General features: G+C 32.6%; 3 protein-coding genes across 13 annotated transcripts; all 3 read left to right on the forward strand.

The window, feature by feature from the left end:
* Positions 1-264: 264 nt before the first annotated feature.
* LOC112736495 (protein ENHANCED DISEASE RESISTANCE 2) lies at positions 265-7,459 on the forward strand. 2 transcript variants are annotated; one of them, XM_072211027.1, is made up of 21 exons: positions 291-840; positions 940-993; positions 1,557-1,622; positions 1,719-1,780; positions 1,912-2,018; positions 2,118-2,164; positions 2,439-2,539; positions 2,812-2,907; positions 3,025-3,089; positions 3,176-3,247; positions 3,526-3,672; positions 3,834-4,141; positions 4,378-4,441; positions 4,529-4,704; positions 4,925-5,026; positions 5,137-5,187; positions 5,271-5,414; positions 5,562-5,657; positions 5,890-5,991; positions 6,188-6,291; positions 7,195-7,459. In XM_072211027.1, the coding sequence occupies exons 1-20, from the start codon at positions 559-561 to the stop codon at positions 6,278-6,280; spliced, it is 2,235 nt and encodes a 744-aa protein (XP_072067128.1). In that variant the 5' UTR covers positions 291-558; the 3' UTR covers positions 6,281-6,291; positions 7,195-7,459. The 2 variants fall into 2 exon arrangements, with proteins under 2 accessions (XP_025641762.1, XP_072067128.1); XM_025785977.3 differs by lacking the exon at positions 7,195-7,459 and having other exon boundaries at positions 265-840; positions 6,188-6,536.
* A 1,454-nt stretch (positions 7,460-8,913) lies between these two features.
* Positions 8,914-14,241, forward strand: LOC112736496 (uncharacterized). Of its 7 annotated transcripts, XM_072211029.1 has the most exons (7): positions 8,958-9,328; positions 9,479-9,585; positions 9,783-9,935; positions 10,708-10,905; positions 12,610-12,754; positions 13,116-13,275; positions 13,702-14,241. In XM_072211029.1, exons 5-7 carry the CDS (start codon positions 12,617-12,619, stop codon positions 13,893-13,895), a joined length of 492 nt encoding a protein of 163 aa, XP_072067130.1. In that variant the 5' UTR covers positions 8,958-9,328; positions 9,479-9,585; positions 9,783-9,935; positions 10,708-10,905; positions 12,610-12,616; the 3' UTR covers positions 13,896-14,241. The 7 variants fall into 7 exon arrangements, with proteins under 7 accessions (XP_025641768.1, XP_072067131.1, XP_025641771.1 ...); XM_025785980.3 differs by lacking the exon at positions 9,783-9,935; XM_025785986.3 differs by lacking the exons at positions 9,479-9,585; positions 9,783-9,935 and having other exon boundaries at positions 8,935-9,328.
* A 3,556-nt stretch (positions 14,242-17,797) lies between these two features.
* On the forward strand, positions 17,798-21,482 carry LOC112736498 (GATA transcription factor 11). Of its 4 annotated transcripts, none has more exons than XM_072211031.1 (5): positions 17,798-18,003; positions 18,491-18,760; positions 20,161-20,413; positions 20,522-20,804; positions 21,045-21,482. In XM_072211031.1, the coding sequence occupies exons 2-5, from the start codon at positions 18,518-18,520 to the stop codon at positions 21,058-21,060; spliced, it is 795 nt and encodes a 264-aa protein (XP_072067132.1). In that variant the 5' UTR covers positions 17,798-18,003; positions 18,491-18,517; the 3' UTR covers positions 21,061-21,482. The 4 variants fall into 4 exon arrangements, with proteins under 4 accessions (XP_072067132.1, XP_025641773.1, XP_025641774.1 ...); XM_025785989.2 differs by having other exon boundaries at positions 17,801-18,080; XM_025785988.3 differs by having other exon boundaries at positions 20,161-20,804.
* The last annotated feature ends 2,079 nt before the right edge of the window (positions 21,483-23,561 follow it).

The raw sequence follows: 23,561 nt of genomic DNA on the forward strand, positions 1-23,561 counted from the left end.
GTAAAATAAAAAAAGAAATATATTATGTCTTTTTTGTCAATAAATAATACAAAATAAAATAAAATTATTCATATATTTTATTATTTAAAATATGTATTCTATTATTATCATATGAACATAAAAATAATGCTATTTAAAAAAAATCTTCCAAATTTTTATATTATCATTTTCAATTGCTCTCTATTTTAAGTTTTACATAATAAATTATTAGAAATACATTTATCATTTGCTATTATAGAAGATCTAAGAGTGATTTTATTTGAAAGAGTTAATTAGACATTGAAATTACTAGTTGTTACTTTACATTTTTTTTTTTTTGCATCTGATTCCTTAATTTTTATTTATTTGTTTATTTATATGACGAGAGAGAACCAAGTACATATGATTGATTGACTCCATGCATTGTTCTCTTCTGCGATTCCAATGTACCTTCAAACGTTAGTAGTTACATAAATCCCTCCACCTTCAACACAAAACACAACCACCTACGAAATTTTAAGGTGGTGGTTGGTGTTGGTGCAATTGTTTTCTCTTCTTGAACTCAAGGTGTTCGACAAAATGGGTAGCAGAGAAACTGCAACTGCAAGTGTTGGTGATGGTGGAACAAAACCAATGATAATGGAAGGGTGGTTATACCTCATACAATCCAACCGTTTGGGGCTTCAGTTCTCGAGAAAGCGCTACTTCGTGCTAAAGGGTCACCATCTTCGAAGTTACAAGTACCCTCCTTCACTTTCTCGCAACAACAACAACCACCACCACCTTCTTCCTCTCAGAAGTGCTGTTCTTGACTCCACCATTCGGGTCCTTGATAATGGCAGAGAAACCATTAACAGAAAAGTAACTTCCTTTTCTTATCATTATCATAATTTTTTTACTCTGATCTCATTTTTCATCATCCTTCATTGTTTTCACCAATTTTTATTTTTCTTCCTTCAGGTGTTTTTCATGTTCACCCTTTACAGCACTTCCAATCACAGCAATCAACTAAAGGTGACTTCTTCACATTTTCATCACTTTCTTTTCATTCATTTTTTTTAGAACTATCTAGATCAGGTGGATCCACAAGCATTGGGTTGGTTGAGTGGATGCCAAGATCTTCGATGTTAGGCAGCCATATTAGCTGATTCCTGGGTAGGTCTAAAGAATGCAAAAACTAAAAGTTAAATTGGGGATTAGTCCAATAAGAAGAGTGAACCTCATCCACTGAAAAGCATTTTTATCTATTGATTTAGTTATGATCAGTCACAATGACATTGTTCAATCCAATTAGCTATACTTAGTATGATGGATTGTTTTTTTTTTTTTTTTGGATAAAAAATATGTGTGTAACCATAGATATACTCACATCACTATTGTACGAATTATGTTGTAGGTAGTAGACTAGTAGCAGTAGGTACAAGTCAAGCCCATGATAAAGAGCTGCTCTGGTGGTTTTTAACTAGTTATCATGCTTAAGAAACTTGAGGCCTTTTTGCTATTACTGGCATTTTTATTATTTGAGAGTTTGGTACAATGTAAAATTATGAAGTGTGAATGTTAACAATTGATTATAGTTAGGAGCAAGCTGTCCTGAAGAAGCAGCAAGGTGGATTCACTCCATTCAAGAATCTTCTTTAAAGGTATGCCTACAACTTGAATGGATTTTTAGGGTGTTTTAGTTTTATTTCATATTCAACGAAGAAACTGTTGCTATGAACTGTGTGTTCACTGTGCAGGGTGCTCCTCGTACACGAGATAATGTTGTAGCTAGTTCTAAGAGAAGATGGCACTCATTTAGGTCTAGCAGCTTAAATTTTCATCTACCATGCATTGTTCTTTATGAATGAAAGTTTTTAATTTGTCTGATTAAAGATCACTAGTGCTGTTTCCTCCATGCCCTTGATAATTTTTCTCATGCTATGCTTGCAGATTATGTGGGTTGTCCAATACGACTCACTCTGGCTCTGTAGATTGGACGATTGGTTCATCTGATGTCATTGCTCCTTCATCTTGGACAATCTTTGGTTGCCAAAATGGTAAGGATTTAAGTCTGTTCTGTTTCAAAAAGAAAATTGTTTCTTTCTAAAGATCTAAAATCTGCACATACATTTTTTGTGGGTGTAAATGTAATGTAGGATTGCGACTATTCAAGGAAGCAAAAGAAAGGGATTCACGTGGGAAGGTTGGTAGGATTTCTGTTCAAAAAAATATAGTGTTCAGAAGATAGAAAAATACGGATGAAATGTTAACCCTATAGTAATCAATGATTAATTCATGATTGGTTCTGTGTGATGAATTTGAGCTTGCTTCGCTGCTGATTCATTGACATAATAAGCATGTGATATTCTAATGAGAACCCTCTCTGCTGACGTTCTATCCCTGTGAGATTCCTTTTATATCATTCAAACAATATTTATGGTTGAATTTGAATTTTTTGCATATGGTCACATCATCAGAAGTGGGATGATCACCCTGCAATAATGGCTGTTGGTGTGGTTGATGGAAGTTCCGAAGCCATTTTCCAGACTCTTATGTCACTTGGTCCTTCAAGATCAGCGTAAGTCCATTAAGTTCACATGGCATTCTTATAGTAGACTTTTTATGTTGTTCTCATTTTCCTTTAGGAAGCACATATCTTCTTATTGGATGCTTTGTTTGAAAATCTAGGCCACAACATTAAATAAAGATTCATTGTCTTCAAATAAGAATTGTAATCGGATAGGTCAGAGCCTTTTAAAAAGTGTAATTTTATAAGCCACGATTACTGTTGCCATTTGCATTATGGTATTATTGAGTTTGTTTCTATGCCTATTATTTATTGACTCGCAGATGGGATTTCTGTTTCTACAAAGGCAGTGTGGTTGAGCACGTAGATGGTCACACTGACATCATTCACAAAGAGCTGTATAGGGATTGGTTGCCTTGGTAAGATTCAAACATGAAGCCTTGAATGCTGATTATGTATCACTACTTGTTTCAAGGCATTATATCGTACCTGTCTTTCCTAGCAGAAGTTTAAACATTGCATGTCCTGCTTTACAGGGGATCAAAACCAAGAGATTTCTTGTTGCAGCGTTATTGGAGGAGAGAAGATGATGGAACCTATGGTAATAGAGTCATATATAGAAGAAACTGGCTGAAAATACACACAGATTCTATTGAAACTAACTACATTTGGTTTTTCTTGACACAGTTATTCTTTACCATTCTGTGTATCACAAGAAGTGTCGGCCACAGAAAGGCTGTGTACGGGCATGGCTTAAAAGTAATGTATGCTTAAACTTTAGAATATGAACATTTCTAGCTCATGCTATCAGCTTTTTCTGCACTGTATCTCTAGATAAATTAGGCATATTGCTTAATGTTACTACTTGAAATTATGACGTTCCTTGGTCTTGGTCTTCTTCTAAACTAAAATAGTTCACTTATTCTTGAATGTTTCTCTATGTATGTCAGTGTCATTGTTCATTGGTGCCTACGTTTTGCTAGAAAGACAGCTAACTAAAAAAAGTTATGATGGTGACCACATGCGTTCTTTTGTAGGTGGAGGTTATGTTATATCACCAGTGAGCAATGGAAAACAATCAGTCGTAAAACATATGCTTGCCATTGATTGGAAGTTCTGGAAATCCTATCTTAAGCCTTCATCAACACATTCCATGACCATTCGTATGCTTGAGAGAGTTGCTGGTAATCTCTTATTATTTTTTTTAAATTCTTTTCTATTGATAACTTTATATTAATGACATGAATGTTATATGCCATTTGCCAACATGTATTTTTTATGTTGTTAGACAGTATTATATTACAGTCAAAGATTACGACTATCTATATTTTGCATGTTCTTATAGCATTGCGGGAGTTATTTAAAGCTAGACGTGGGAATTGTCGTTCATCTGATAGTTCATCTGGAGAGTTGACAAGAAGCATCGGGCTTAGTTTGAAGGAAGGAGATGTCAACTCTGATAGCCAAAGGCAGGCAGTAGATGAGAATGCCCAACATATCTCAGATGGAGTAGTAGATCAAACACAATCAGAGCATGCAACCCTTGTTAGCCTAAATGATGCTGATGATGAGTTTTTTGATGTTCCAGAACCATCAGACAGTGACGAGTCGGAAAATGGATGGATGCCTGATTGTAGTCACAAGAAGTCTCCGGTAAAAAGCTGTTTGATATTATAGTCTAGAAATTTAGCATGTTATCACCTCTTTATGACTCATCAGATGCTTGCAATAAGTATATTCACCAACACTCTCAAGTCATGCTGTCCTCTGGCATATTTTAGCTATAAGTCTATAACCCTTATAATGCATGTAGTGCACTTGTCTTGTACTTTTAGTTGGAAAACTACGCTAAACTTGGCATTTTTCTCCTGTGAATTTGATTGTTTCAGGACTTCCGTCAACCTAAGTTGTCAACAGCTGCTAATTTTGTGAAAAAATTGCATGATCTTGCAGGTGATTAATATAATATGTATGACATATCAAGATTATCCATGATTTTATTCTTCTATAGCTAACAATATTAGGCACCATACAATGCAGTTCAGAAGAAGGGTTATGTGGACTTACACGAAATGGTCAGAGAAGAAAGTACCTTATGCTCCTATGGATCAACTCTTCCAAAAGATTCCTCTTGTACATTACCTTGCAGCTGGGCAGAAGCAGATCCTTCCACTTTCCTGATTCGTGGGGCAAATTACCTCGAAGACCGCCAGAAGGTATACGTGAAAAATGTTCATTTCACTTAGATAAATATAGGGACAAAAAGGGAAAAAAAGGTACTTTAATTATGTCATTCAAAAAGGATCCACTGCTGCTTATGAATGTTCTGTTTTATTCCATTCTTTTAGTGCATTTGTATCATTTCATGTGCCAGTCAGTTATGGCTTATATTTGTTTGTACAAATTTATTCCTTTATGGGGGTAATCAATTACTAGGTTAAGGCAAAGGGAACCTTGATGCAAATGGTTGCTGCAGACTGGCTGAGATCTGATAAAAGAGAAGATGATCTTGGTGGCCGACCAGAGAGCATTGTGCAGGTCCGTTATTTTTCTAATGATTTTCGGTTCCAAATGTTGATAATATTCAGGCAATGCATTTTCAACTTATGATTAACATATTGACTGAGAAAAATCAACTGATGATACAGAAATATGCAGCAAGGGGTGGGCCCGAGTTCTTCTTCATTGTAAACATTCAGGTTGGTTAATATTCATCTGTTTATGTTGTTCTTACTTAAAACTTGACATAATTAACACTAATTTGATTGTTTATACGGACCAGGTTCCAGGTGCAACTACATATAACCTAGCACTATATTACATGATGACTACACCTGTGGAAGATACCCCTTTGCTTGAGAGTTTTATCAAGAGTGATGATACCTACCGAAATTCAAGATTTAAACTCATACCATACATATCCAAGGTTGGTAGAAGTCATCGCTGGTTCTATATATATATATTAGAATCTCTGATCCCCAGTGGTTATAATTTTCATCCACAGCCAAACTTATGTTTTCTTCTCCTTTGCGCGTTATTTGAAATGTTGAATGTGTCACAAATCATGTTTCAGGGTTCATGGATAGTAAAACAAAGTGTGGGAAAGAAGGCATGCTTAATTGGTCAAGCATTGGAAATTAACTATTTCCAAGGGAAGAACTATTTGGAGGTAAATTTTGAACTAATAATTAGACCAATGGAATGAAGATAAATATTTAGAGTATTAAAAGGTTCTCTCTTTCTTTGCATTTATGTGGTCCATGAAGAAAACCTTAAAATAAGTTGAAAGGAAGTGAATGATTGGAACTTTTGTGGTATGCATGCATCACATGTTAAACTCTCAATCATCTTACAATGATTTGAAAGAATGCTGATGTTGAAATGATGACATCTATTTTCAGCTTGGGGTTGATATTGGATCGTCAACTGTTGCAAGAGGTGTTGTAAGTCTTGTCCTTGGATACCTCAATCATCTAGTTATTGAAATGGCCTTTCTAATACAGGTATAAATAACAATCATGTTCCTTTTTATTTTGAATTGTCACCATTTCCTCTAGAAGAGTGTTATTGAATGTATTTATGTATTGTCAACATACCATTCGTTCACGATTGGCAAGGACCTACACCTGGCCAATGGTGGATGGATGATATGTCGGCTCAGAATACGATATTGACTACTGTCTTTTATGTGTTGTTAAGGGGAATACGCCGGAAGAGCTTCCGGAGTTCCTTTTAGGGACATGTCGCCTTAACCATCTAGATGCTTCCAAATCAGTTTCTTTGAAGCCTTGATTTTCAATGAGGTATTTAAGTACCTTTGGTCTTATGAAGGAGGATGCCATGTTGTATATAAATTGAAACAAGGAGAGTTCTTTGGTGGCTCCAATTCCTTTAATTGAATTCCAAAAGCCATTATTTTATTCAATCAAAGCAGTTTGTGATGATGTTTGGTACTAATCTTTCAAAACAATTGCATATCTTCCTTAGTTTTCGTTAGTAATGTAAATCACACATGAAGCTCATACATAAAAATATTATTCCATTTTTACCCCTAAGTTGTCTTACTTAAGAAGAATGTATCCAATTCATAGTCATAAACTACTTAAAGGTGGTACAAGATAGAGCGATTTCAATTTTCAGAGACACTACTACATGCAGCCACACTCATTTCAGTCATTGACTCTAAGTTAACATGACGCACATGGACATATTCCAATTATGCACAGTACATTATATATATATATATATATAACGATTGTATGTAGGGGCATGCTCCTTGAATAACACAAATCCCCCACATTGTTTTGTTTGGCAAACAAAACTATAAGAAATTCCTTATTTTTGAGGTAGACATAACTTTAAAGATTATTCCAATAAACTAGGGTAATTCACTTCAATAAATTGTTTGAAGATCAAAATTACATAGATGTTCTAAATTCAAATTGGTTACATGTCTATCCTAAATAATTATATGTAAATCGAATTTAGTTAAGTCGAATTATATCAATATACATAAATTGATTCAATTGAATTCGATTTACACTTTATACTAAATCGAAACAATCAAATTTGATTTAGTGAGAGAGATGAAACTTTCATAATAAATTGACAAGTAAATTTGATTTACTTGGTTTTGTATCACCAAGTAAATTGAATGAAATGTATTCGATTTAGTGATTTACACTTTTTTTTTTTTTTACTGTAAGACAAAAGCAAAGAGAGCAGAAGAACAAATTTGCAACAAGCCAACAAGGTAGGACCCATCTTTCAATTCAACCTCGATTCATTATTATATTATTTTTTATTTAAATTGCTTTCAATGCAACTATATATATTTCATATATTAAATACTCATATTTATGTCTACATCTTATGGAATGAGTTACATTCTATTTTACATGATCAAAATGTCAAATTTTATTTGACACGACTGACTACAATGCAATAATAATCCACCTAATGTTTTATTATGAATTTTTACTGAATTCTTTTACATACACTGCAAAACATATTAACATTATTCTTCTTGATTAAAACTTAAATAAAAGCAAAGCACATATATATATTCTCAACAAATTTTTAAATGTATAAAATATATATTAAAATATAAATTATACATTAAATATGAGTTAAATAATATATATTTATATATAAATACATAATTATTAATATATATTTTATACACTAAGTATGAGTATTTCATTGAATACATCATTCTTAAGTCTTGGTAGGGGGCTCTCTCTTTATTTTAACCATTTAGACATTTCGGTGCAACCATATGAACTGTTATTATCATGATGGTATTTTTGTACCAACCATTTCTACACATACAAGTATATGATTATAAAGGAAATTCAGAACAATAGATTGAGCCCTTATTTCTACTCTTTATATTCTACACTCTTATCAAAATGTCCATTAAATCGTTGATGAACCTTGCTATCAATTGTATACACTATGAGGTTTGTTTTATAGATGTATTATTACATTAGTATTTTGATTATTCACTATATCAAAAATCATATAAGACAATATGTAATTAGATGTGTAAAACTTTTAGAATTATATGAATTTATAAGAAATTAATTTTAATGTATATTTAATATTCTAGCTTTATAGAGGAAAATGGATATATAACTACACTTAAAATGGACTAATCTTTATCCACAATAATAAAGGAACTTTTTTTTAATATTGGAGTCTAATTGGTGTAACCCACGAAAATGGTTAAAAAACCGTGTTTATGGGAACTTTTTTTAATAAGGGAACCTTTTTTTTTTCAATATTGGAGCCTAATTTATCAAGGTTGATTTACCTTTATCCCTAATAATTTGAATTTGATCAATTCGATTTACTACTTGTATGCCTAAATCGAATTGAATCAATTCGATTTATATAAAAATATGCTCTGGGACATACACGTAACAAATTTTGATTTGAGGGATTTCCGTAATATTCATCTCTCTTTGGCTTGTAGAGGTGGTTTACCCATAGTTATCAAACCTGGCTCGATCCTGGTCGGTTCGACTGGAAACCCAGTCACTCAGTCACCTAGTCAAACTGAACAACTTGTTGAACCGACTGCACATTGGGCTGGTCGAACCCGATTTGCACTGATATGTTGATTCGACCGGTTAATTTGACTCAATTCGGATCACGTTTATTTATTTATTTTTTTTCTAATATCTAAACGTAAGGTTCTGAAAACCGGATCGGATTGGCCGGTCGACCGGATTAACCAAAAACCGATCATCTGGCCGATCCGGTTGATATGTAAAATTGGCCTGCAAAAAGGGTAAAAAATCGGTCAAACTGGTGGTTAACTGGTGAACCAGACCGGTTTTTTAGAGAGCCGGTTTTCTATTAAGAGTAAAAACGGCGTCGTTTTGATCCTTTAAAAAAAAAAAAAAGAAAAAAAAGGAAAAGCCCAGACTCAGAAGCAAAACGGACCCCCTCTCCCTTCTCTCTCACTCTTCACCAAAATCCCAAATTGAACCCTACCACAGCAAACACCCACTAGAAGCCCTAGCCACCACCTTCTCCATCATTGATCTCCTCTCCTTGGCCGCCGGCGGGACAGACCGTGGTTGTCGTCTTCAAGCGCTCTCTCTCTCTATCTCTCTCTTTGTCTTTGTCCAAGCTCAAGGTCCCTCTTCGAGCTCTCTCGCCGTCGCTGCTTCTTCGCTCCTCGCCGTGGGTCATTGTTGCTCCACTCCTCGCCGTGGGTCGTCGTTGCTCCACTCCTCGCCGTGGGTCGTCGTTGCTCCACTCCTCGCCGTGGGTCGTTGCTGCTCCCTCGCCGTTTTGGCTGTCGCCCCTTCTCTTCTCCTCTGATTTTAGGTAACTCTGTCTCACACTCTCCAAGCTCATTCTGTCTTCGCCATTCATCTTTTTTCCAACTAATTTTGAAGATTCTGAGCTGAGTCTCTGTTCTGAGTTTGAAACTGGATTATTTGTTTGATTTGTTGAATGTTAAACCAAACCTGCTAGGATTATTGAATTGAAGACAAGCTATTTGCGCCCTGTCACGGTAAACTATACTTATAATTCAATAGAATAGGGCTTATGGAATGCCAGCAATTTGGTGGAGTCAATAGGTAACTCTGTGTCACACTCTCCGAGCTCATTTTGTCATCGTCGTTCATCTCTTTTCCAATTTTTGAAGATGCTGAGCTGATTCTGTATTCTGAATTTGAAATTGGATTATTTAATTTGTTGAATGTTGATGTGATTCTGAGTATGGATTCTGAATTCAATTTGCTGAATGTTGAATTGTTTCTGAATTTCATTTTAGGTAACTCTGTCTCACCCTTCGAGCTCTCTGAGCTGATTCTGTATTCAGAATTTGAAATTGGATTATTTAATTTGTTGAATGTTGATGTGATTCTGAGTATGGATTCTGAATTCAATTTGCTGAATGTTGAATTGGTTCTGAATTTAATTTTAGGTAACTCTGTCTCACACTCTTCGAGCTCATTCAATTACTTTTGTTGTTGATGTGTTTTAGATTAGTTTGGATTCTGAAATGAGAACATGTTGATTAAACTAATTGATTAGAATTCCAAAAAAATATGATTATATAATTTGGCGGTCTTATATTCGGCTAATTTAGGAATTTGTAATTGAATTGAACTTTGTTGTGTTACGATTATATTTTGTAATTGAATAGAATTGAATTTTTCTTATATTTGAAATTTGTAATTGAATTAAAATTAGTTTAAAAATATTGAATTGAAATATTTAATAATTTTAATGTATATTTAATTAAACCGGTTCGATCCCAGTCCGACCCCGGTTAGACCATTGAACCATTGAACCAGTCACTTGATCGGTTCATTGACCGGTTCGGTTCTCGCAACCTTGCCTAAACGACGTTGTTTCAAACGCCCCTTTTGGAAATGGATCCTTGTAAATATGATCTCTAATTTTTTATTGCTCTCTCTTTCATATTTATTTTTAGTCCCATTTATAAAATTAATAATGGGAGATCACACTTTACTCCTTCAATTGTTAAAAAAATTTAGAAAATCTATTTCCCCCTCCCCCCTTCCCTTTCAATGAAACCCTATTGCCCAAATCTGAGACTGAGTGGAACCCTCTCTATGCTCTCTGCCTCTCTCCATCTCTCGAGCTCGGCACTCAGTAGTCAGTAGTCCCTCACTCACTGGCTTACGGCCTCTCCCCTTACCTCGATAGTCATCACTCTCTGTCTCTCACAGCCTCACTTCGTCGCGCTCTCAGTCTCTCACCTCGTCCCCTCACCTTGGTCGTCGTCGTGGTGCCGTGCCCCTGCGTTCGGTTCGTCGGCGGCAGAAGCAGACGGAACCAGTCAAGCAGCAACTGCTCCCTCGGGTGGTGGTCATCGTCAGTCGTCATCTTGTGTCGCGCCAGTCGCGGTGTTCTGACCAGTCAATCAGGTGAGCTCCCTTCAAGTTCAAGTTTTCTACTCTGTTCTTTCACTAGAATTGTTGTTGAATCTGGTGGTTGTTGGCTTGTTGCTGTTGTATTTGGTTTTAGAGTTATTGAACTGGGGAGAATTTGAGTTAGAAACTTAGAATTGTTATTGGGTCTGGTTATTGTTGCTGTTGTATTTGGTTTTAGAGTTGTTGAACTTGAGAAAATTTGAGTTAGAAACTTAGAATTGTTATTGAATCTGGTTAATGTTGCTGTTGTATTTGATTTTAGAGTTGTTGAACACTTGAACTTGAACTTGAGAAAATTTGAGTTAGAATTGTTATTGAATCTGGTTAATCTTTAGAGTTTAGAGTTGTTGCTGAACCTGAGATAATCTTTTTGTTGCTGGATAAGTGGATAGCGTTTGAGTTGAATACTTTGCTGGATAACCTGAGATAAATTTTTTCTTGCTGGATAATGTTTGAGACTGAGTTGAATACTTGCTGAATTTTGTTGTTGCTGGATAATGTTCGAGTTGAATACTTGAATTTTGTTGCTGGATAATGTTTGAATTGAATACTTTGGTGGTTGTTACTGTGATGCTTAAAACTCACTTAGGTAAACAAATTGGTTGCTGAAAATCTTTTATTTCTTTTGCTAGAATTTTAAAAATGTCTTCATCTCAAACACCATGAGAAACACCACCATCTCAAGAACAAGCATCATCAGCAACTCCTGATCTTACCACTAAAAGAGTTTACAATAATAGAGGGAAGACTGATCCTGTTTGGGGTCATTATAAACAAATTGTGGAAAAATAAGAAAAAATCACTATGATGTGCATATATTGTGACAAATTAGTTATGTTTAAAAATTGATATTAGATTATTAATGTTTGTAAAGACTTGCATTTTAAATTTTAAGACATTATTTTAATTTTATTTATATAATTTTATATTTTTTAATTATGACCGGTTGGTGAATCAGTGACCCATCAGTTGAACCGGTGACTCAGTCATATGACCGGGTTGATTACCGGTTCGGTTCTGATAACTATGGTTTTATCCAAAAAATGAGCCACAATAAGGAGAAAGGATCTAAACTAAAATAAAATTGATATATTAAAAAAAAAAGATCACGCTAATATTAAGTTATAAAAAATAAAGAAACAAAAACAGAAAACGACGTAGTTTTTATTCCTCTCACTGTGTTAGTGCCTCATTCTTGCACAAAACACACTTCACAGTTCACACACAAGCAGAAGCAGCTCTGCTCACACATTTCGGCGCGCGTCTCGTCATGGACTCGTGGTTTCTCGTTCGCAGATTCATCTGCTCGCCCCTGGTTCCTGTGCCGTCATCTTTTTAATTTTCTGTAATAATAATTACTTGATTTAGGTTTTTAAATTTTAGATAAACATGATTGCCTGATTTATTAATTAGATTCTAAATTTAGGATTTTAATTATGCAATAATAGTCAAACGTTCTTGTTGTTTCAGTTTCCATTTGCAGGTTATTTAGCTTGTATGCAATAGGAGTTGGCCTGTGTCTCTCATTGATATTGTTAATTGTTAATGATGGATTCAATTCATTTTTGCAGATATTCTAAACATTGTTATTGAATTCAATTACATACATGCTAATTTATTTCAAACATAAGAATTTCAGTCAAAATTTTATTCAATTTCTTCTCATGTGTAGTGTGAACTCCATTCTTCGATTTGCAGATGCAAGATGAAAGCGAGGGTTGTTTGTAGGAAAATCTATGATTACATACGCTATGATCTCAAAGAGATTGCTTTCCCATCGTCTTTGCCTGACCCTCCTAACATTAAAAAGCGTCGCAAATTGACCTGGGACCAGCGTATTTGGGTAATTTTGTTTATATTACTGTTGGAAACTTTCAAGTGTATCATGGAATCAGGTATTCCAATGGTTTTAGCCATTGATTTCAAATATATATATATTTTATGACTGAGATCATTGACTGAAACCACTGAAACACGTGATTCCGTGGTACACTTGTGGAAACCTTTTGCATTTATCTCAATTCGGTACATTGTTTTTTAATCATGCAGTGGGCTCATGATTTTTCCTTTTAGTTAATGTTATTAATGTTTTGAGTAGACAAAGATGCAATTTTGGAGAACCATACTATAGACTAGAGTTAATTGAACTGGTGAAACTTGGCCGTTGGTAACTTACTAGTTGCACTGTAACATTCAATCTTCAGGTTTTAAAGAGAGCTGCTAGGCTTTATGCCGCAAGCTGGGTTCGCGACATTGGTCCTGATCTTCGGCCAGCACATTATAAGAAGGATGAAATGATCGAAGAACCCAATGATGAAAAGAAACCTGCTAAAGGAAGAGAGCCTTCAACACTGGAGGATCTTGGTACCATCTCTTTCTTTCCCAAGTTTATATTAACATCATTATCTTGTTTGGAATCTGATAGCTTTCCAAAACTAAGATTACAGTTACATACTAGTTTCTAGCTTGTGTAAATGTGTGATTGAGTGAATTATTTATACTATATATATATATTATCTCTTCTTGTAAATTAATGAGTTATCGCAGAAAGGTAAACTACATAGAGCTTAGAAGCCTAATAATATACCAAGAGAGATTAGTTATAGTAATCAATGATGCTGCTGAGTGAGCCATCCCTTGCCATTGATTCAGCATTAGAACTCTCTGTTCTTGCTATTTGTGCAAATTTGAAACTGCTGTTTTCGGTAGCTTTCTGCCATTGATTTGAAGAATGAGTTTGAGATGGTGATTTTCACAAAACACATGGATCTTTTACTGGAAAACATTCAGCTGTAGCCGCCAGAGGTGGAATGGAGACTCTCAGACCTGCCTTGCAGCGCGTGTACATGACCAGAGCTTCTGCATACAGAGATGCTCTTAAAAGCTTCATAGTAGGTTACCAAGAAGGTGTTCAACAAGTAATGGAAAAGAAAGAAGATTCCAAAAGTCAAGAAGATGCTGATGTGCCCAAAAAATCAACTTGAAATTTCTTGTGTCGAGCAGCAGCAGCATCAACAACAACAAAGCTTGGTCGACTACATAGATCAAACCACGTCATTGACCTCTATCATGTATCAAGTCATAATGAGTTTGTTTACGCATAGAATTTTTTGACCACCTCAAGTATAGTAAATTTCTTGTATCAAGCAATGCTATTTTTCACTCTTATTTAAACACAACTTTGCAGAAGTTGCCAACTTTATCTTGAACTAAAGGTTTTGATGTACAAAGTACATTGTACTGAACAGATATAATTGAGCATTCCAAAATAGTGAAATGCTTGATTGGACACTTATACCCTTCATATTCTACAGTACACTCCTACCAAAATAATCTTGCTATCAGTTGTATACTCTGAGGTTGATTTTATAGATGTATTATTACATTAGTATTTTGATTATCCACTATATCAAAAATCATATAACTGATATTTAATTGGACAAATAGTGTAAAATTTTTGAAATAATATGAATTCATAAGAAATTGATTTTAATGTATGTTTAGTTTTTTAGCTTTATAGAGGCAAATTTAACTACACTTAAATCGACTAATCATTACCTCAATAATAAGGAGAAAGGATTTTAATGGAAAACTAAAATGATATTGATATATTTTTATTGATGGGATACTATGTACATAAAAAATTGATCACATTAATATTAAGTTATAGAAAAATTTCAATTCAATTTACTCAATACATTATGAAAAAATTTTTTGTGTAATAATTGTATACTGTTTTTGGCGCATCCATGCCTTATATCTACCAATGTATCAAACAAATAATGTATAATATGGTATGAAGTATTGAGACTTTGCTGAGTTTTGTGTGTGAGTGTTCAACATGCGGACATATTTTGGATACGACATTCATCGACATTCGTTCGACACGCGTTGCTGTGTTCAACCATGTCTTAATAAAAAAAAATTTTCGGATACGTTTAGATACACCTAAATACCATCACTTGCCGGCAGGTCCAATATTATTCTTAACATGTATTTTTAAAATAAATTTAGAAATAGTATATATTATTATTTATTAAAATAAAATATCAAAATATCATTTTGTTTTATCTAAAAAATATTTTATATTTTATATGTATGCGTATTTTGTGTCTTATAAAATTTTTAAAATTCGCGTATTGGTATATCCCATGTCATGTCGTGTCCGTATCAGTGTCTGTGCATCATAGATAATATCTAATAAAATTAGCTATAAATTTGTAATACTTAATTTAAAATTAAAATGGTACTTAAAATTTGGAAAGTAATAATAAAATTGACCATTTCTTAGTCGTGCTAATGTCAACCATTCTCTCCGGTCCCTCATCAAATATCTGACCCCAATTAACAGTTGTTGCCCGATTGATTATTAATATTTTCCTAAGAATTCAGAAATCAGATACAATAATTCAAGTATTCGTCATTTATAATTATTCTTTCAAATGATCAAATCTTCAGATCCGTCCATAATTATTTATGGCCTAAAACCTGTCATGTAAAATATACAAACGGTAAAAGACACCATTACATTTTATTATAATATATAAAAAAAGATTAAAATAATATTATAATAAGTTAATGATACCTAAATGTCATATCAATATTCAATACTAACGAGATAGGAAAGAGCATATATGTAAGTATCATACTCATAATTAATTTATCATGGATCATTCACTCAAATAAATACTTCAACAATAATTTAATATAATTCAATATAATGTTCTTCCAACAATAACATAATAATATACTAAAAGAAAAGTTAAAACAATAATAATAATACATATATATTTTTACTTTCGATTAGCTCGCTTAATAAAAAGAAAAGTAAAAACTCTTAATATAGTTTCATATTACTCATAAATTTCACTTGAATGATACTATTATAATATTTATTTGAATAAATTATCATTTGTACCTATAAAAGATACAGATGCTGACAAATATACCCATATAAAAATAAAATGACAATTATAACTACGGAAGATGGCTTCTGTGTGCCAAAAGTACCCGGACGTTGGTTACACAATTGGTCCGTTAGGGTATTCTTGGCACACGGAAGCTATCTTCCGTGGTACAATTGTTGTTTTATTCTTATATGGATACATTTGTCAGGATTTGTATCTTTCATGAATACAAATGATAATTTATTCTATTTATTTATATAATTGAATATATTAATTTTTTAATCCCTAAGTTATTTTTAACAACTCCAACTCATATCTCTACAAGGTTCTAGCATAGCAAGATAGTAACTTATTTTACTGCTTTATAAATATGCCAACATATGACATAATTGTGATAAACTCTAGCTACAAACTTTAATTATCCTTTTTGCAATTTTACCAATTTTAACTTGTTAAACTTATATTTTTTTTATTTTTATCAATACTGATAAATTCAATCTGACCTTCTTTTAGACACTTGAATATAAATTATCATATTAAAAATTTTATAATTTTTTAGCAACTTAGTTATTGGTAATTGATAGACTTAGTTTAAGTTCTAGCAATCTATTTACATAACTATTTTTATAATGTAATAGAAATTAATATTTATATAATTAACTTATCATCAATCTCTTAATTTCTCACATTAAATTATATATAAAAGAATATCATGAAAAATGTTAATTTATATCAAGATTTTAAATTCTAATATATTTGATGTCTTATATTTGTTTTTATTTCATACATTTTAGTTTATAGTCAATTTCATATCATTATATTGCAACTAACTATTTGGAAAATAAATTTTATAATTCTAATTAGTTTTTATAAAATTGTTTTCCGTGTATAGTCATATAAGGAATTAATAGTCTTGAATAATTCGAATAGATAATGGGCTTGTTTGGTTGAGTTTCTAAAAAGATATTTTTTTTAGTTATCTTTTTTTAAAAGATCTTATGGAAAAATAAAAGTAATTTTATGTTAGGGTATTTTATGCAAAAAGATATTTTTATCTATCAATTATGTTTGGATATAACAATATAAAAGTACTTTTTGTTTATTTATTACATAAAAAACATCTTTTTTTTAAAGAAAAAAGATCTTTTAAAAAAAGATGTAAATTACAGCTTCTCAAAAAAGATGTTTTTCTGATTTTTCTAGTACTTTTACTTTTACTACTCGAAATTTGTCAAACACGCTAAAAAATAAAAATAAAATCATTTTTTATTAAAAAAAAAATCTTTTTTTTATCAAAATAATGACTTCTAAACAAACACAGTATATCATTCTAATTTATCCATAGAACCACCTTGCCATATCTGGTTATATATGGAAGTAATAATCATAATATCATTCAAATAAGCAATATATCATACTCATTTAAAAGATTTTTTATAATGAAGTTTGAATACTAATTATATTTATGGGTGTAAAGACTAAAAACATCGTATAAAAACCGAAAATTTCTTATATGTTCATAAATGAATGAAGTTAAAAAAAAAAAGGATAAATTTCATTTTTAATTGTCATCATTTGAGTTTTCTTATACTAAAAATGCTATAGAATTTGAGCAAGATTACATTTATTAATATATTTTTTAAAATTGGACTAAATAAATTTTATAAATAATAAACGACTTTTATTTAGAGAAAATAAATAAAATTTTAAAATTGGACTAAATAATTTTATAGAAACACTTGACTAGACATTTTTAAATTATTTTATTTTCTACCACAAGATTACAATTTTGATTTTTGTACTTCTTTTTGCACGGCGCAGTTTAAATCTAATTTTAAGAATAAAAAATATATATATACACCATGAAAATGACAGAAAAGTAGAGACATATCACATGGGAATAGGAAACAATTGAAGCAAGCTCTAATTTTTTTAAAATGTTTTAATTATTTATTTTAATTTAATTTTATATAAACGCAGTTGAAAACTAAAGACTTTCGGACAGCTCAGAGATATCACTACAGACACATTCCAAGAACAGGATGAGGGCTTCCGCATGGTAGCGCCGCCGCATGTTGCAAATTTTCCATTTTTAAAAGAAAGTATTCAGACAAAGAAAGATTCGGAGTGAAAAAAAGAAAAAAAATCTCACCTTGGTTGAGTTCCAGCAACTTCATCATCCTCTGTGAGTGTCTGCAAATGTTCAAGTTCCTTTTTTGCACTTGCACTTGCACCACCCACTTTACTCTCTGAACCCCAAAGGTCTTAACTTTTTGGCCCCCTCTTCATTTTTCATATTTATTTTGCTTTTTTATGTTCATTTTCTTATCTGGGTATGTTTATTTTGCATATTTTTTCCCCAAAGAGAGAGGTATGTATGTATTGTACTGATAGCTCAATACAATGTTAGGCTTCTTGGATTGTTTGTTGATAGTGTCTTGCTAGTTCAATATAATGTTATACTCTTGGGTTTTGTTTCACTTTTCCATTAACATTTAGTAGATAAGGATAGAGGGTGTGTGTAGCTGAAAGCTTTTTGCTTTGTGGGTATGCCTATGTTGCATTCCACATACTCTCATTGTGACTAGGGAATTGCACATTTTTTTCATATTTATTTTTATAATTTAATACTTAATTACTGAGGATTTTGTTAATTTTAATTTCAAACACAGGATATAGTTCAAGTATATATTGCTAATATGAAGGATTGTTGGTTTTTGGACAACAATTTGAATGGGGTATCGGATGAAGCTTTTGATGTGGTGGGGTTTTTTGATTTCCCAATAGAAGATGTGGAAGATGATGCTGTGGAGGAGGATTGGGGTGCTCAGTTTAAACAACTTGAAGAGCCATCTCTTGGTGTGTTTTCGGTATCACCATCCGGACTGAGTGATAAAACTGAGAATGAGAATCCGAAACTTGGGAGGAGTATCTCTACTCCTGTGAGTATTTGCTCAGTTACTCTGAATAGATGTCTTTTTCCTCTCACAATCATGTAGGAGAAAACTAAAATTTACTTGTCCGGTTTCTAATACATGAATTAGTTACATACATATAATTCTATCGTGTGAAGCTGAAGCGACATGATTATAATATCAACATTGAAGGATGCTAATGCTTAGTTGTTTCAAGTAGTGTGATATTTCGTTCCCTTTTCACAAGGCCTTCTTTTTAATTTGATCCTGTTTTTCAAGTTCAGTTACTTGCAATGGCTGTTTCATCTGATAGGATCATTACTTTTGAATGAATGTAACTTTCATAATCGAACAGCTAAGTCTCAAATGTCGACATATCAGTTTAGAGTTTTAGACAACTACATAATTCTATTAGTTGGATTTTTAGCAGCAAATGCGAATTACTACGATGATGTTGTTCAAGAACTGTCAGATTGAAAAGAAATACTGGTAATTCAAGTCTAAAACATGAGCAAGTAAGGTGACAGAGGATATTAAAACACAAAAAAGGAGTCCTCTGACTTTGTGATTCCCAAAAGAGAGGGCTTTATTTCAAAATTTACTTTCATTGACTTGCCCCTTTGTTGAAGAGTCCTCTGACTTTGTTGGAGAAAGATGTAGAAACAAACTTGTGGATAAAAGAGAAGATTTATTTATTTATTTTGAATAACTTTGGTCTACACTCTACAATGGTACTCTGATTTACCTTGAATTGACATGCTTAAGATGCTAATGTGTGTTTCTATTTAAAAAAAGTTTAATACTTGAACTTGTTGCAAATGCTTAATTTGTACTTTTGTAGTATGTTAACAACTTAAAGATTTTGTCACATGTTTATTGTTTTGAATTGTAGTTGTTGCCACCTGCCATGGAAATCTTTGTTTCATGTTTACAATTGTACCCATTCCATGTTTTGGAAGAGTCTTGTCTCAAGAAGTGAGAGTTTGAGGTGCCATACCTAAAAGTTAGAAGTGTTCTAGCTATATGCATCATAAATAGATGTTATGCATGGAACAGAAGATGTAAAGTTTTCTTCCATGAATAAGTAAAAAGTAGATGGATGTACTTGTGTTTGGCATGGAAGTACAGTAATGATGAGTAGCATGTAGCATTTCCCTCCAATTCAAACCCTGGAAAATTTGCATCTAGTGAGGTGTCTTTTACATGCTTTAGTTTGATAAGTGCTTACACATATTGTCGGCATGCGTATATACGCAATTTAAAGCAGGAAGCATTAATTTCATGTGTGATTAGCTCGGAGGAGTAAAGATGTGATTGTTGGAAGAATCTATGTGGATTGCTATATTTCCATTTTCCACCTCATGTAAACATATCTATAATTATTACATCCAATTTGTGGCATTGATGTGTTTTCTGTAATAATACAGGTGGCCGATCCTGCTCGACCTACATACGGCAATACTATTCGGAACCAGAATGTCTCTTTTAATGGGAAAAGGGTGCCCAAGTTCCAAACCTACAGCCCTGTGTCTGTCTTTGAAAGCAGTAGTTCCTCCTCGGTCGAGAACTCCAACTTTGATCTACCTGTCATCCCGGTAAAGCGTCCTCGAGGCAAACGCCGGCCTCTCTCAAGCTTCAGCTTGCTATTATCTGTTCCATTCGTCTCTAACTCCCCAAAAGGTGAGGCAAATGATTTATCTGAATCAAATTTACAAACACAAGCTGATGGTAAATTAATAAGCAGTCTCAAAAAGAAGCAGAGGAGTAAGGATCTACCTTTGCTTTCAGATCATACTGAGAAGAAGGGATCTGCATTGCAAGGATCAGTTACCCACCGAAAATGCATGCATTGTGAGGTGACATCTACGCCGCAGTGGAGAGAAGGACCCATGGGTCCAAAGACACTTTGCAATGCTTGTGGGGTTCGGTATAGGTCCGGCCGGCTCTTCCCTGAATACCGGCCTGCAGCTAGCCCTACGTTTGTACCATCATTGCACTCGAACTCTCACAGGAAGGTCATCGAAATGAGGAGCCGAACTGCGACAGAGACTCTTAAGGGTTCTTCTATGTTGTAATCATCATGACACCTTCCCTAAAAATCCTTCTTAGCTAATATTATGTTGGAATTTGTTGAGGAAGAAACAGTAGTCTTAAACAGGATCCATCTTGTTTATTTGCTTTCTTTTTCTTTATCTTACATTGCTTAGTATCATTTGTTTATATGTAAAAATTCATTGGTAGGATTAAAGGTAGTATGTATTAACACACTATCACTGGTTTTTTTACTTCATGCTGGTAAATTGCCATTCAGGGACAAAGTGTTGTGAGATTTAAGAGGGAGAGAATAGAATGAAGGTGGTGTTTGAGTACATTTCGCCGCGGAGGAGGCGAAGCCGGCGAACCAGTCAAGCATAGTTCTAAGTACGGATCAAGTAACAGCAGGTGAAGCAATGAGGTGAAATTGGATTAGTGGATAAAGAATCCTTGAAATTGAATGCTGCAAGTAAAAGGACATGAAGAACTCAGATCAAGTGTGTAGAAAGGACAACATGCATAGCTTTTTGACCTGTAGTCCTGAATGGTGCCTCTACTTTTACAGCTTCATTTTCAGTATATTATGTTATGTCCATTTTAGATCCATGTGAGGTGAAAGATTAACATGTTTTGTATTCTTGGTAGTAATTTCTTCATGAGAGTTGGAATTTTGCATGTGGTTTTCTATAGAGAATCTGCCTCTGAATTTTTCTCATTTCCCTTTCGAGAAGAATTTTATCTAACTTTAACATACAATACAAAACATCTTCCAAAAAATAGAAAATACAATACAAAATTGTATTAGGAACTCTCATGACAAGCAAGGAAAAAGTCATAGTCGAGTATGAAGTTTAAAATTTAAGATTAGAACTTCAGGCAGTCCGTCGCAAATTGGAACTCCATTTAAGAGTTTGTCGTTGGCCAATGGATTGCTGCATGCACAAGGCAAGATTCAAACTTCAAACATTTACTTAAGCGGACTAATGAGTTAACTACTATTTCATTCAATGTTGTTAGGTTACCTACTTATAAATATTCACGTTTCAGATGATTATTCGGTGTGAAGAAAGATTACAAGTTCCATATTATATATCTCAAGGATAAGATTTTAATAATTTATAAGACATTCATCATCCCATAAACTAGTTTTTGAAGTTAAGTTAGACATTTAGATTTGTTCAATCTCAATTCTAATAATATTAGAAAAAAGTTTTTTTTAATAATATTTTGCAATATATTGAAGATATAAATTTTATTTTTATTACTATTATTATGCTAATAAGTGCTTTTTAAGCATCAATAAATAGCTGTTTGATAGAAAATTTGAGTGTGGGGGTAGATAGTATAATTATTAGTATGACCACAAACATGCCCTCATCATATAATATCTCATAGGCTACCATTAAAGCAAAGCTTAATTAATTTGTTGACTCTGTTGCCTTTTTCTAATGACATGCTCCTAACTATTATGTACATCATGTGCAAGTTACTAGTTAATCAATTATAGTTCAAATGTCATAATTTTTTTATATTCATTTAGAGATCGTAGATTTAAATTTCACTTCTAATTTAAAAAAAAAAATGTGTATGTTACTAATACTACTTTCTCTTAATTTAGGGTTCTTCTTATGTTATTTTCTCAACTTGTAAACTGAATAATCTTATTGTTCGGGTGTTTAAGATTTGGCTGGACCTAAAATTTGATCTGGATCCGAGACATATTTTATCGGATTTGAGTTTGTTATTTTTATCTATGTTATTTTTGGATCGGAGTCGAATTATATTTTAGGTCACCAGGTTTAACTCAAAAGTTATTTTTTACAATAAAAATATATATTTTAGAGTGAAATTAATAATATTATATTATATCTTTATATTTAAATTAATATTTTTTATATTATATGATATTATGTGTTTAAAAATAATTTATTTTGATATAAATAGAATATAACATTTGTTAAATTTAATTTTTAAAAATAAAATTTTACTATTTTAATATATAAAATTTATAAATTTATATATACTAATTTTATATCAGATCGATCCGATTTAACCCGATTTATTTCGGATCACTTTTAGCTTTCCTTTTAAGATCGAGTCCGAATCTATTTAAATCCGATCCGGGCCATGAACACCCTACTTATTGTTATGCTAATTTTAGTTTCAATGATGACCATGCATGTACCACACTACTCCTAATGCCTACAACTATGTACATATAAACATATATGCTCTAAGCCCCTAAGGTCTAAGGTCTCTAGCTGATTATTACATAACATGTGAATAGAATTGAAAAATGAAAGCACGTGCATTAATCCTAACACAATTTTCCTCGTCAATGTTTGACTTATTACACTTCTTAGCCAGTGGGTTGGGTAGAGTTGGGACATATTCGAATATGTCTTGAACTTTATTACATAATTTGAAATATAAAAATGTTAGATCTACAATAAAAAAATCAATCACTAAATTAATTATTATTTATTTATATTATTTTATATATTTTCTTATAAATAATTAAATTAATGATTAATTTTTTGTATATACTTAATATAATTGATTTCAAATAAAAATTAAACAAGTTGAAAAAAAAAATTATACGTATAAATAAATGTATAATTATATGGCATATAAGGTGGGGAGCAAGTTAATCCCAAACAAAATCGACCTCGTATTTTGAAGTTTGAATTGATCTGATTACATTGGACCAGGGTGGATACCTATTGCTTCTAGTATGTGAACACATGTTATTGAAGCCTTAAACCAACTTGTATTATGCAAATAAAGAAAAAAA

Source organism: Arachis hypogaea, chromosome 13 (assembly GCF_003086295.3).
Source record: "Arachis hypogaea cultivar Tifrunner chromosome 13, arahy.Tifrunner.gnm2.J5K5, whole genome shotgun sequence".
Taxonomy (NCBI): Eukaryota; Viridiplantae; Streptophyta; class Magnoliopsida; order Fabales; family Fabaceae; genus Arachis; species Arachis hypogaea.

Bases quoted from the DNA above. Each gene is read 5' to 3' on its own strand.
- LOC112736495 (XM_025785977.3), top strand. From the start codon at position 559: ATGGGTAGCAGAGAAACTGCAACTGCAAGTGTTGGTGATGGTGGAACA. The intron at 4,442-4,528 runs GTGATTAATATA...CATACAATGCAG, and splicing joins AAAATTGCATGATCTTGCAG to TTCAGAAGAAGGGTTATGTG. The intron at 5,027-5,136 runs GTCCGTTATTTT...CTGATGATACAG, and splicing joins GACCAGAGAGCATTGTGCAG to AAATATGCAGCAAGGGGTGG.
- LOC112736496 (XM_025785980.3), top strand. From the start codon at position 9,554: ATGGAATGCCAGCAATTTGGTGGAGTCAATAG. The intron at 10,906-12,609 runs GTGAGCTCCCTT...TTCGATTTGCAG, and splicing joins TGTTCTGACCAGTCAATCAG to ATGCAAGATGAAAGCGAGGG. The intron at 13,276-13,701 runs GTACCATCTCTT...GAAAACATTCAG, and splicing joins TTCAACACTGGAGGATCTTG to CTGTAGCCGCCAGAGGTGGA.
- LOC112736498 (XM_025785988.3), top strand. From the start codon at position 18,518: ATGAAGGATTGTTGGTTTTTGGACAACAATTTGAATGGGGTATCGGAT. The intron at 18,761-20,160 runs GTGAGTATTTGC...GTAATAATACAG, and splicing joins GGAGGAGTATCTCTACTCCT to GTGGCCGATCCTGCTCGACC.